Source organism: Poecile atricapillus, chromosome Z (genome assembly GCF_030490865.1).
Source record: "Poecile atricapillus isolate bPoeAtr1 chromosome Z, bPoeAtr1.hap1, whole genome shotgun sequence".
Taxonomy (NCBI): domain Eukaryota; kingdom Metazoa; phylum Chordata; class Aves; order Passeriformes; family Paridae; genus Poecile; species Poecile atricapillus.
Window position 1 is genome coordinate 86150016 of NC_081289.1, and position 14467 is coordinate 86164482.

The 14467-nt window shown below is 39.0% G+C and overlaps 1 protein-coding gene across 1 annotated transcript in view; it reads left to right on the forward strand.

The window, feature by feature from the left end:
* TRPM3 (transient receptor potential cation channel subfamily M member 3) overlaps nucleotides 1–10921 on the forward strand; it is a 265606-nt gene extending 254685 nt beyond the window's left edge. The window contains exons 26-27 of the mRNA XM_058827630.1: nucleotides 997–1129; nucleotides 9472–10921. Of these exons, the coding sequence (XP_058683613.1) occupies nucleotides 997–1129; nucleotides 9472–10921 (1583 nt within the window). The remainder of the gene's footprint in view (nucleotides 1–996; nucleotides 1130–9471) is intronic.
* The last annotated feature ends 3546 nt before the right edge of the window (nucleotides 10922–14467 follow it).

A 14467-nucleotide genomic window follows, 5' to 3' on the forward strand; every position in this document is an offset into this window, starting at 1 on the left:
TTCCCAGAAAAGTAACAGCTTTTACCTGCAAAAACCTTACCTGAACAAGTTAGTTTTACTTGATTTGCCCAACCCTTCATTCTCCCTGCAATGTTAGGAAGGCTGTGTTTTTCTGGAACTTATTTTGGGGTTGTTGCCCTGTTTGTTGCTTCAAAGCTTGGGGTTACTAGAGGTCTGCTGTTGCTGGAATACTTCTCACTCCATCACACTTTCAGCTTTATTTTTGAAAATACAGAGCAAACAGCGCATACTTCCCCTGAGCGCTCTTTTTGCCTAGATAAGCTTAGAGATGGTAGAAGACAATTTGGTATACACAGTCTCTCCTTGACTCTGACTCAAACTGGAGGAGTAGGTCCTCAACATGTTTTAAATGAAGTCCCACAACCATGATGGAAAACCTGTCAGATTGTTTTGATGATGCTCTCCTCTTCTCTATCTGATTCTTCAAAGCAGAATATCTCCACCTTGCCCAATGCATGTGCCAGAGGCAGGGAGCTAAGGGATGTGTATCTCTTCTCAGCATTAGCCAATGCCACAGCCCACTTCTCTGTGAGGAGGGAGCAGGAGTCACGTGTGGCACTGCAGATGCAACCAGACAGCTCTCCTCCCACTCCCATCACACTGCTGCCTGCAGATGTCTGTTCTTGCCATGTGGGACAGACCCCTTTACCCTCAGACTCTTTCCTAGTAGTCTGCTAATCTCATTATCCATCTCTTAGGTTACAGGTGAGCTTTGGCTTTCACCATCTGTTCAGGACCTGACCAGAAGCTGTGTTTAGATCTCATGTAATCAAAATATATTCACGTTTGCTCAGCATTTGCCTGCTTAAGTGCTTCTGTCTCCAGAAGCATATATAACTAAAGCCAGTAATTCAGTAATTAACAGTATTTATCTGCTTTCATTTCAAAATGTCACATACTTGTTTTTGAAAGTTTCATCCATGAGTTTCACATTTTAATATTTGCCAAATTTGTATTTCTCAATTTTTCCCACAGAACTTTTCATAACTGAGGATGAATTGAAAAAGGTCCATGACTTTGAAGAGCAGTGCATAGAGGAGTATTTCAGAGAAAAGGATGACAGATTCAACTCTTCCAATGATGAAAGAATCCGTGTCACTTCAGAAAGGTGTGCTTTTTTGTTCCTATAAGTTGATCTGGAAATGTGTTTCTGCCACCAGTCTCATTCTTTCATTTTTTCTTGAAAAAGGGAACAAAGTAGTTTTGGTAAGTCTTAATTAAAAAGTAAAGTTATGAAATGTGATGAGATGTGATGAGTTTATTTTCTCTTTTTCTGTTTGGCGCTTTTTTTTTCTTTTTTTTTCCCATAAAGAAAATGTGTTCAAGCGCAGGCTAAATGGGGCTCTGAGAAATCTATTCTAGGGAAGGGTGTCCCTGACCATGGCAGAAGGGTTGTAACTGAATTATCTTTAACGTCTCTTCCAACCCACATTATTATATAAGTTTTTTAAAAGGGATCTTTTATCCAGTTGTATTAAAGTATAACCAATGCAGTGAGAGGCACCAATTATGCTTGCATTTCAGTTCTTAAAGCAGAATTCCAGGGCACAAGTAGTCAGAACAAAATGGAAGAGTAAATTAGAGTTCCTCAATGAAAACCATGACTTTAGGGTTTATCTGTGAACCATTCAGATAAGAAACATATAAATAAATAAAGATAAATTAACATATAAATAAAGAAGCCTTGTTTCAGGATAGCCTGGCTAGATAAACTAGTTTCATTTGGGCCAATAGCAACATGGATTTTAAATGGAACAAAACATTTCACCTACCACAATGCAGAGGAAAAAAGCAATTTTGGTGGTCAAGGAAGGAAGAGGTATGTTTGAAGACCTGTAAATAAGAAGTAACCTAGCTAGATCCTCCCCTACGTCATACAAGTGCTGTAAGTCCTTGAAAATGAAAACAGATCAGTCTAACTTTTTATTCTGTGCTGGCCCTGTTTTATAAGAAAAAGAGCCCTTATCTCTAATTTAAATTAAAATCTTAAAGCACCTTGTTCCAGAATGAAGCTCATGAATATGAACCCTAACTGAAGACAAACACCTGAGCCTCACAGAGAAATAGCTATTTAAAAATCAATTTACCTTAGGCAATAGTTTAATGTGGAGACTAGACTGCCCTAGCTCTCTAAGAGATAACCAGCCAGTGACCCTGTGGGCTACTGAGGTCACTCCCAGGCCCAAGCAGTGGGACTAACAGGACTAATAGGACTTTAAGCAATGACGTCCCAGCTGAATGTAGTCCTTATTTCATAATAGGTCTGAGAAATATTTAAAGGAGGAATCGGGGCTATCTGAGTATCACAAATAACACATTTTAGAAAGAAGATGCCTGGGTCTTTATTTTCCTGTAGTCATGGCCAAGTCCTCTTAAATCTAAGACATTTGTCTTGGTTCCAGCCAGGACAGGGTTAATTTTTGCAGTAGCCAGGAGGGGTTTGGAGGACCCTGAGGTTGTTTGATACCACCTTATGTCATTGCCAGGGGCAGGGGAAAGGGATTCTTGCTTCTGACGAGGAGGGATTCCTTCTGGTTGAGAAAACGTGATGGATGGAACAGTCTGGTATTGTTTATTGTCAGGACCTTTTCACTGTAAATAATTTCTTCTTCTTCTTCTTCTTCTTCTTCTTCTTCTTCTTCTGCTTCTTCTCCTTCTCCTTCTTCTCCTCCTCCTCCTTCTCCTTACACCTTTTGTTGCAATTTTGTTGCTGTTACTGTTTATTTTCTTATTTCATTGCTATTTCCAGTAAGTTGTTCTTATCTCAAACTTTGCCTTTTGGACCTCCAATTGGAGCAGGGAAGTGGCAGCACGGTTTCTAAACTGGAGAATACCATTCCTAAGCCATGACAACACTAATTTTTTTTTTTTTTTTTTTTTTGTAACCTGTGGACCTGTATTCAAATATATAAAATCCGGATTTGCACTTAGAGTTTCTTTATAGAGTTATAAGTGCACAAGTAACAAAATGCAGAGCAAAGAAAGCAGAGAAGATATGAGACTACAGTTTCGCTTCCAAGACCGGTCATTACTCTGGAGTAGTAGACTAAGTATAACACCCACGTTAAAGCCATGAGATACCAGTTTAGTTATCTGTCCAATTAAGTCAGCTTTATGTGGCGTAAAATTGAACTAGAAAACCCTGCTAATGTGAGTGAAACTCTTCCTAAAGACTTCTCATGGGCAATAACCTAAACATGCTGTTAGGCTCAAGAATAAAGGGCTGGGACAAGCCCTGTGTGACTGCACCTGGATCTGGACAAGTCACTGCCTTCCCTCACCTCTGTGCATCTGTGATAATGCTCCCCTCTGCTTGAGCAGCTCCTGCTTGCAGCTGGGTTCATCAAAGTGCTCCAGGACCTGCTAGGAGGAGGAACATCTGCACACTCTGCATACAAAGGAATCAGGAGTAGGGGGCTAACACTGGAAGGGAAATACAAGATGAGAACAGTCTTTCTTTGAGCCTCAGTGGGTCACAGAAACAGGTTAGGGGCTCAGGAAATCAAGAAGAGATCATGTTTATTGATGCATTGACCTGGGTGTCAATTAATTATTACAGCTATGCAGTCAGTGGCTGTGCTGGGGTAGGATGATGATTTGTCTGACTCACCTGCAACAAGCTTCAGTTTCCACTGACCTTGGAATAGTCCACCCTGGCATTCTGTGTGCCTGTCTCAGTTTAGGAATCTCCTTGCTTCTCTTGTAACAAGGGACACCACAGATGTCTCCATATTTGATGTCACCAGACAGAATCTCTCCTTTACCTGATCACTTCACATTCAGAAACTGAAAGCATAGAGCAACACTTGATGTTTGTCTTTCCTTAACTTCAAGTACTAAGCAACTCAGAGGAGTAGCTGTTGCTGGGAGAGTGGGAACTACAGACAAAGCTTATTAAAAAAGCCCTGCTTTTTCTGACTTCTGACTCTGATGGGAAGAAAGAACTCCACTGTATATTTAAACTCCTTCACAGAAAGGGGTCTAAATGAAGGTCAGTCCTTCCTTAGCCTCAGATTTTGGCAAGAGTTTAAATTTAAGGAATCACTTTGCCTGGCAAGTCCTAATGATGGCAAATCAGATATATTTACATTAAAAATAATTATTTATTAAACAGACAAAAGATAATAGATGAAAAATCTTAATCAGAATTAGTTACTCCACAGTATATAATTAAAACACTACTAGTAGATTACAGCATGAAACAGTGCACTTTATCAAAGTACCTATATTAAAGCTAGCAAAAGAAACAGTATTGATTAGGAGTCAAATGTTACTTACCACCAAAATGATGATAATGGACACAAATACTTTCACTTAACCCCTGAGGAATAACCACAAAGGAGGTTCCTACTAACAGGAGAAACTCCACACATTTCCAGGAAAATGCATACAAGATTTCTACTTTGTGAAGGTTTTGTGTGGCTTCTTTAGTTGTAAAGTGAGTGGCTGTCAGTCAGAAATTCAGCCTATCTTGCCAGATCTCACTTCAACAGTAAGAATTTTATTGGCAGTTGGGAGATGCCAGACCAGAGACCATGGCACCAAAATCACTCAGTGATTATGCAAGATAATACACCATGAAATACAAGACAGTTTGTCCCGTTTGAGTTATCTGACTGGCTAACAAACAGATAAGCTCTTGTGGAGGGTGAGATGCTCTGCTACAGTAGCCCACTAGCTGGGATCTTACACAAGCATGTGGAAGTAGCATCAGGTTACTGATACATATCAGATGTAAATTATGGACTGACTGGAAAAATATAAAGCAGTACAAGGCTGTAAGGTGTTTCCATTGAATGCATTTATCAGAGCATGCATGGTGAAACTCCTGGAGACCTGTGAGGAAAGCTAACTTGAACAAATTCACTTTACTGCAGTGGAAGAATCACAACCTTTTGTGGAGAATCTTCCTTTCTAATCAGTGTATTACATCTTGACCACTACAAAGATGTGTGTAATATGATCAAAAAAGACCATTATTGTTCTTGATCTGGCATGAAGCCACTGAAACAATCACTTTAGTAAACATTTGTTCCATGTGAGCAGGTTTCAACTCTTTCATATCTGTGTAAAACCTCATGCTGATTTAAAAAGGGGCAGGGTCACATCATAACAGTATTTGAAAAGCAGATAAACCGGTTAGAGCAGATATTATTATGTCATCTTTGGTACTCTCTGGTATCCATTAGTACAGCACTTTATGATCTGCAGTGCAATTATATGTACAGCATCCATGTTGGCGATGACATAGCTATTATCTTGATTTCAGAGCTGTCAGGCTGAAGCACACAGAAATAGTATCATATTGGTACAAAGGACTGACCCTACCAGCTCCACCCACACATGAAATAGACAGCAGGAAAGGTCTGTGATTCTGGTGGCATTTCTCTGTGGTCATAAAGCGTTAAGTGGTCTTAGGCTCCAGTAGCCTAAGTGGTCTTAAGCTCATGCAGCCATGACAACCCAACTTCCTTAGCCAGGAAAAATCTCTGCACCCTGGAAAACTGGCTGGCTTCTTGCATCATCACTGCTTTACCAAAAGATGTCAGGCAAAGTACCCTGTTACATGTTTGGGAACTGCTGTCTATGTTTTATTTAAATAAAACCATTCCTCAATCACCTACCACAAGCTCTGTGGTATGTCTGTAAGTGACTTTCATGTCAACGGTCTTTGTGGCTGTTGAAAAGGATTTTGAAGTATGAATGATGTCTTAGAAATGGATCTAGGTCAACAAAGAGGCTTGTGAACCTAATTTTAGCATGTAATTACGAGGTCTACTTCTGAGAAGAGTGCCTTACTCCCATTAAAGAATTATTTTAAATAAATTATTGATGAACTAACGTGCAAAGGTTAAAAATAAATAAACCAAAATTAATGCCAGCAAAAGTCATCATCTCCCAAACCATAATTAAAAAGTCTTATTGCAAGTAATATAAAATCCTTGCCAGGTTCTGAATTCTGACCTCATTACTGAATATTGTCCTGGTAAAGTCCACATTTGTTTCACTATTAGAAATTTTTAAGATTCAGCAGCACACCTCGATGCCTGTTTTTCATGTAGCCTCCTGTTTTTCTCTTCTCATTCTGTTAGCATAGTTTGGCCCTTTCTAATACACTGAATAAGTCTTGCTGCAATGCAAAGCAGAGTTGCAAAGAAAGCATCATAGATGGATATTGTGAGACTTGCTAAAAGGTTTATACTTGTTCCTGAATACACACAGAGAAAAAAAAAATCCTAATCAAAACTTGGGCATTCTTATTTTAAAATTGAGCTTTAATTCAAAACTATTCCTAAAGGAATTACAGGTCAGGGTGTCTATTCACTGAGTGCAAGAGTATTTTCCCAAGAATATGGTAAAATAGAAAAATTCACTTATTAAAGCATTTTTAGGACCAGATTATGGCTATATTTCTCCAGACCATACCCTCCTATGTCCACAGTGTTTGGCTGATGTGATTTTATCATGTTTCTAATAGATTCATTCCTAGAACATGGTGCTGTTCTGAATGATGAATGATTACAGAACTGAACATCAAATTAGTACAAGAGAATATCACTAATAGAATAAATATTTGTTAAACATTCTGGAGTAGCCATATGCAATATATATAACTAAGGATGACTAAGCTAATATCTTTGGGGTTGGAGGAGACCATCATCTTTCCAGCTTTTGTTTTGTGAATAAAATTCCATAGTCAGGGCTCATGAAGTGTAAACACATGTATGTATTCTTCAGTTACCTATGTACGTCTCTGGTTACCCCTGGTTTCCAAACCCAGACTGCTCTGTGCTTATCTTGCTACATTTCTCTATAAATTTTCAACTATCAATGCAATCACATTTGTCATCAGTTCCATAGCAACCAACAGACCACGTAGCTCAAAAGTCTCTATTTGCCTTGTCTGACGCTCTGTGCCACTGACAGTAGCTGCTAGATCACATTCAGGGAAGGCAGAACAGATACATGAACACCTACCGGCGAGGTATTATTCCAGGCTCTCCTTGGGATGCATTAGTCGTGTTCAATAGCACTGCATAGCCCCCACATGAATGCAAGCCACAAAACTTACCTCACTATGGGCAGATCCTCTTATAAACCAACTGCTATGTTTGTATAAAAAAATTATTTCACTTGTGTACAGTTGTCAAAGCAGGAAAGAAAAAGCAAATCAAACCAAAACAATAGCAAGAACAACAACAAAACAGCAAGATCACAACCAGATTATCCAGTTAGCTGTAAAGAATGTTATAAATTCACTCCAATTCTTGGTAATTGTTGCTGGGGTGAAAGGTTTTTTGTGGGATGTAATCTGAGCTGTAATTGTCCACTGAAATCCAGTAAATTTTTTCCACATGTCTGACAGCCCTAAAATTGTGATGTTTTATCTGGTCATCATCTTGGAGCAGTTGTTACAGAATGTGAATGTGGTGTGAAGGACTCAATTATTGGCTAATAAATGTTTCAAAAGTATAACTGCTTTTATAAAATAGCAGTTCACATGAGTGAAAATTCAACTGCTTCCCATATAAACTGCTCTCACTGTGGAATTACATCCTGTACTTGCAATAACATTAATCTGTTTTGTTGGAGAAACTGGTAGAACTAGAAACAGACTGGTGCCTAAATGATAATGAGTAGAATGAGATTCCTTGAAGCTACCAGTTCATTTCTTAGCAGTGATTACTTGATCATTTGTCTATTGAAGACTAATGCTAGCAATACTGTTGCTGCTGCACATTTAATTTGTTCTTGTGCCTTCAAAACTCACAGACTCCACAGGAAAAGCCTGTATTTCCCAGGAATGTGAGACTTGCTTTAGGGAGCTGAGTCACACTCCTCCCTGTCCTCTCCTCTGTGGCAGGTTGTGCTGCTCATCACCACAAGATAGTCAGACTTCAGAAGTTCTGAGCATGAGGTAACATGGCATTAAGGCTGTCCAATATTCTCTTCTTTGCTAAAATTTTCCCTTCTGTGAGAACAAGGGTGGTTATGGTGTTGTCAGCTCCAAATCACTTGTCCTCTTGAATAAATAACTAGCAGTAGTAGAAGATAATACTTACCTCATCAGAAATCCTGGCAAAGCTTTGTGTGCCTATTAACTATGGCAGTATGCCTAGTAATATTTGAGGATAAATTGCACTAACTGGAAGAGAGTAAGGGACCTGTGATTAAAAAGAGTGTGGAAATTGTGCCATTTGTTATCTTTTGCCTATCTGATCATTTTTCAATGTCTACAGCAATGGGGAAAACCAGAATTATAATCTATCAGACAAAGATAACTCCATAAACTTGTTGCCTTTAGTACTTCTTCAATGGAAAGTGGAAGTCCCAGTCTGTCATAGGGATTACAAACAAAGAAAATAATATAGAAGTTTCTTATATGCTACAGGCAATTTCATCATGCAAAATTTTCAGACTCTATAAATCCAGAAGACACAGTTTAGAAGTCAGAAAAGTGGTTAGAAGCCACTGGCACAAATCTTTACACAATTCCCTAAAATTTAAAAATGTTTTAAAATGTGATAGATCAATGGTCTAGAAAAGATATACTAAAGTTTAAATTAAATTTAAAATATGATTAATTAAAAAATTGAATCTTACATTCAATTATTGCCTATTAATATTTTAGTCTTTTTATTTATATATTATGATTGCAGCTGAAAACTAAATTTAAAATACACCATTTCAATCCTTAAGCTATGACTGCAGACTACCCAAAGCACAATCACAGTAATGGAGCAATCTTAATGCATGTACAGTTACAAGCTGCATTTGGCTTTATCAGTGTTTCTCCTCCTTGCAGTTTTTATGAATATTTAGCTCAATACTATATATATTCAACAAGATAGCTGATATATTTTTTCTACAAATCTGAGCTAAAAATTAACCAGAGAACAAAGAAACTATCTCCTTAGATCTACATTGGACTAGGTAGTGCAAACACCAGGAAAAAAATATAAAAATGCCTATCTTCTGTGGCACATTGCCTGCTCTCTTTACTTCATTTAGCTCTGCATTTAACTGTGATGGTCCTGCCTGTGGCACAACTGGGGACTACATCATGTGGCATCTGCTATAAGTGTTCTGCTATAAATGTTATTCATTCATAATAACCTAATTAGAAGCTTTGGAAGCAAAGAAGGAGTAATTAATAGTAACATTTATACAATAATTCTCCTATCTCTGGAATAAGGGACACCCAGACCTCCCTCTGCCTTACACAGCTGATGCCCCTGGTTTAACCCACTGGAGCAGTTCCCTCAATGCATAGTATTTTTTTTTATTTTTTTTTTCAAAACCCCTTTTAGCAGGATTTTGAAGCAGCTGAGGTGGCGTACATTGCCTTTGGTGTTTGAGACATATTTGTTTCCGACTGGTTTGGTGACCTATTAGCTGAACATCACTGCTTTGTAGAAATTTACCTGTTTAATTCCTCTCTTTCTAAAGGGTGGAGAACATGGCCATGCGGCTGGAAGAAGTAAATGAGAGAGAGCACTGCATGAAGGCCTCTCTGCAGACTGTTGACATCAGGCTTGCTCAGCTGGAAGACATGATGGGACGGATGGTGACTGCCTTAGAAAAAATGACTGGCATTGAGAGAGGAGAGACGACTAAGATACGATCCAGGACCTCATCTGACTGTACTGATGCAGCCTACATTGTGAGGCAGAGTAGCTTCAACAGTCAGGAAGGAAATGCTTACAAGCTTCAAGAGAGCATTGATCCCACAGGAGAGGAGTCCATGTCCCCAACGTCACCTACAATCACACCCCGCATGCGAAGCCACTCCTTCTATGCAACAAATATAAAGGACAAGTGTGGGCTGGAAAAGTTGGAAAGCATTTTTAAGGAGAGATCTCCAAGCCTGCATCGGGCAATCAGTTCCCACTCAATAGCAAAAGAAGGAAAGGCTCCTTTGCCCCCTACCAGCACTTTGTCAATCGCCCCGGACTCCAGAAGACCTTCATCTTGTATAGACATCTACGTTTCTGCCATGGATGAGATGCATTCTGACACAGAACCTCTCGAGAGCTCCATAAATATTCTTGGTCCTGAAGATGCAGCTCTGCCAGCTCACATAGCCTCTTCTCTTTTAACTAATAGTGCATACATCAGCGGTACAGCTGGTGAGAAGATCTCTGGCAGGAGTCTTGATTATGAGGAAACTTCTGGAATAGAAACAAGAGCATTTTCTTCAGACTATTCACAAATCACAGACTGCCAAATCCCATGGGATTCAGACCCTCCCTTGTATCATACTTTAGAGCGATCTAAAAGCAGCCGTTACCTGGCTACAACTCCATTTATTCTGGAGGAAACGCCAATTGTGAAATCTCACAGCTTCATGTTCTCTCCTTCTCGAAGCTACTTCAGCAGCCTTGGCGTCCCAGTCAAAACAGCAGAGTACACAAGTATTACGGATTGCATAGACACGAGGTGTGTGAGTGCTCCCCAAGCCATTGCGGAGAGGGCCAGTTTCCCTGGAAGTCTCAGGGGCAAAGTGGAAGACTTGGGATGCTGTCACCCAGAGAGAGAAGCTGAACTAACCCACCCAAGCTCTGATCATGAGGATGTTGAGGTCAAAGACAAGAAGGGAATCCCCTTATCTCCTCAAGACAGCAGTGCTCCAGCAACTCTGCCCAACAGCATCCCACTCCCAAAAATAGAGCGAGCCAACAGCTACTCTGCAGAGGAGTCCAACGTTTTGTATGCACAGCACACACGCAAGAGCTACTCCATCAGTGACAAACTTGACAGACAGCGAAACACAGCAGGCCCACGGAACCCCTTGGAGAGGAGTAAGTCCTCAAGGCCAGAGAGCAAAGGGGACAACCTGTCCATGAGGAGACTGTCAAGAACAGGAGCCTTCTGCAGCTTTGAAAGCAAGCACAGCTAGGCTTATACAAAACTCACCAGCAGTCTAAGGGTCATCTGCCCTTCAGTTTGTTTTTCTTAGCAGAATTTTACAAAAGCCCTCACATCACCCCATGTCAAGTCCAATTGGCATTAGCCATCGGTCAAGGGAGCACATTTTCAATCTCAGTATCACCACTGAGGTACTGCATCTTGACCCAGTTGACGTTTGCACTTAAAAAAAAAGGGAGGGATGAAAGCTTTACAAAACCTTCAGTAAGCAAGAGGAATAACAAGCCCCCTTAATGAAGTCAGAAGGAATAAATAAATAGGTCAAGATATCTGCCTTTTATTAGCGGGCATCCTAAGACCTTTTATCATTATTCAAGTTTTTAAGATGCAGGAATTAACTGGCAAAAAAGAGATGTACAAATTAGATATTCCAAACTTCAATCACAACTTCTTTTTCATCTATGTCACCATTGTGATGACTGGTGAAAAGCATTTGTTATTTCTGTAGGAACTGGCAGCAAACAAACCTAAAGTCTCCCAAGTCCCTTGCATCCCACACTGGTGGAAATGAAGAAAGATGAACACAATAACAACTATAAATGTTCTCTTGTCTCCTTTTGTATCAACTTCTAGTGCCACAGAAAGTTTATATTTTCAAGAGTGGAAAGGGAAAAGAAATGCCTTTTTTACTGCAACTTAAATGGAAGAAGAATTTATGTTAAAATATCAGGTGATTTCCTGTATAAAACAGGCATTCTAGATTCTAGCACAGGTGAGCAAGCTCAGGATGAATGTAATTAAGTGGAATAGTATATATTTATTTTTTTACCACATTTGTCATCAATATGTTGTCTCACTAAATCAAAGGATGTGATGAAACAATAAGAATTGGATGATCAGAGAAAAGTGTAGTAATAGTGTCCAGTTCTCACTGCTCAGTTTAATTTTATATATAAACTGGGGAGATTTATCCACCATGCTGCTACTAGCTGCATTAATTTGAGCTGCCAATTCTTCACATCATTCCCCCACCTAAAAATATACACTTTTTTTTCATGAGAACATAGCTGTATTTGGACTTTTTAAATTATACAGGATTTATCAAGAGGTCTGAATCCAGATTCATGTAATTAGACTGAAGCTGCTTAAAGGAAAGTATTTTTGGCAGAGGACTGGAAAACACTAGAATTTCTATGTGCTTCTAAGGTAAGTAAAAGAACCAAAGTGAAACTGCAAGTGTTTGTAAACAGCAAAAGCCATCAGTTGTGAGTAGGCATCCACTGTTCATTAGCATATCAGACATTGAGCACTTCTAGTAGGAGAAAGTGTGTCTGAACAGTAGGGCAGTTACGGGTTTTGTAACTCCACTGATTCCACACACGTTCCAAGGGTCCACATTGTCAACCAGAGTTTCAAACTTCTCATGAGACAGTGTCCAGTGGTCACAGGTGGAAGGGTATACAGAAGACTGGAAAAGGGTGGAGAAGCATAAACTGCTATTGGAAAAACAATTCACATTCCTTTATGACGGCACAGCTTGTAAGCTTTTAAAAAGTTTACGCTAGTGCTATTAAAAGTTAAAATATCTCAACGGTTACCAACATCTGTGTAGAACCAGCTCATTTTTGTTATCAAAAATGAACATTTGTGAGTGGGGTACATATTTCACATTATTTAAATGTGAATTATCTTTCAAAGGAAGCTTTGAGAATACAAGCTGATGTTTCTCACTGAGTCCTCACCCTGGGAGATTCGCAGCACCATCTGAGAGTTAAGTCCAAAAGGCAATTAATCCAGACGGAAAAATAATCATCGGCCTCAAGAAAAGAGGCAAAGAAGGTGAAAACATTTAGTTAACAAGTCACTGCGTTGGAAAGTTCAGGAAACAAGGAAATGCAGCAAGGGGATGTCAAGAACAATGTGTTTCACTTCCTGCACCAACGTGTTCCTTGTTTTCTTCTGTTTGATCAGGCTTTCAGTGAACTAAGCTCCACCAAGACACCGTGCTTATGCAATTGCCTTGCAGCCCATGTGCAGCATTACAGCCACATGGCAATACCAAGAAAGGTCAGAAACCTTTCTGTGCATTATGAAGCATGCTTTTGGCAGGCTGATTGTTGAGCAAAATGCCCAAGGGCAAAGAAACTTGTATTTAACAATATGCTTCAAATGTGCCAACCTTTAGTTAGCAGCCTTTTCCTAAGGCTTCTCCAAATCTATCTTATCTATGGAGAGAAGAGGGGGATATTCTTACTTCATTTTCTTTGTTACTTTTATGAATGTCTGCTAAAACTGTTGTGGACTCTTTCATCTTCATTGTATTACTGGTCTACTCAAGAGGAATCTCAGATTCATTAGAAATTCCTCAACAGTGCTTAGTGAATTAGTTCAAGGCATAGGCTTCTCCTCTGGGGTAGATTCCATTGGTTAGTTTGTCAGGGTTAAGAAATTTGCCAACCCCAGAAGCTGTATAAATGTTTAGGATACAGCACCTTATTGATCTGGAGCACACATTCCAGGTAAAATGAAGCAGAACACTTTACTTACCTCTTAAAGTTTGCCATTATATATAACATGTAAATTCAGATGTTAAAAGTGTGATTGCAAGATGTCAGAACACTATTTTTCCTGAATGTTTCCCATTTATTCTACCATGTGGTGTCTGTAGAATATATTATGATGGATGTTAGATTGTCTTATTTTCACCTGGTTTTTACACATGGCATCAAACTGCTCCTTTTTGAATTGGATGATAAAACACTCACTTATTGCAATGGGACCAGACTTCCCATTCTCGATATTATGACCATTTAATGAGATAGAAGCCTCATCATCCATCATCATGTAGCTATAGCATGTGCCATATGATGTATTCTGTATCAAAGGATATCTTATGAACTAGACACATATATAGTTGTGACATGTGGTAATATTAGTGAACGTTACAGGACAGTTTTAATATCTCATTACATGGTCTTGTTTGTATATCTGTAACTTTCAATAAAATAGCACATGCTGCATCAAACATTAAGTTCCACTATCCAATTATTAGCTTACATATGGAATATGCATTTCTGGTCACAGTGTGTAAGTTTGGTATGTTTCACGCATTTCTTTGTATAGCTCCACTTAAATGTCTGTATGAGCTGATGTATAAACCTCTAATGAGCCACTGTGGGCTGTGACAGACGAGTTGTGATGGTGTGAAAGATGAACTGGCATGTTATGCAAAAGATTATAAGATAAATGAACTTTAATAATATTTTAAAACTCAACTGAGCTTAGCTGTTTGTTTACATATGCTGGTTGAGTGAGGAAGCAGTGTGCAGTATTTTATAAATATTTTCCTATAGTAATCCATTTTGTTGTTTCCAGTTTAAGTGATTCTATTCTACAGTTGGGGTATACACTTGTCTTAGGTATTGTATTATAGCACATTATTCTTTCACAATAACAGTGTGATATGACTGAAGTAGTTTCTGTTCCTTACAGTCCAGTCTTTTTTTGTGTCAAAGAAAATGCATGCATTGTTCCATGAGTTTCTTTGGACTGCTAGGAGACTCAACATTTTGCTATT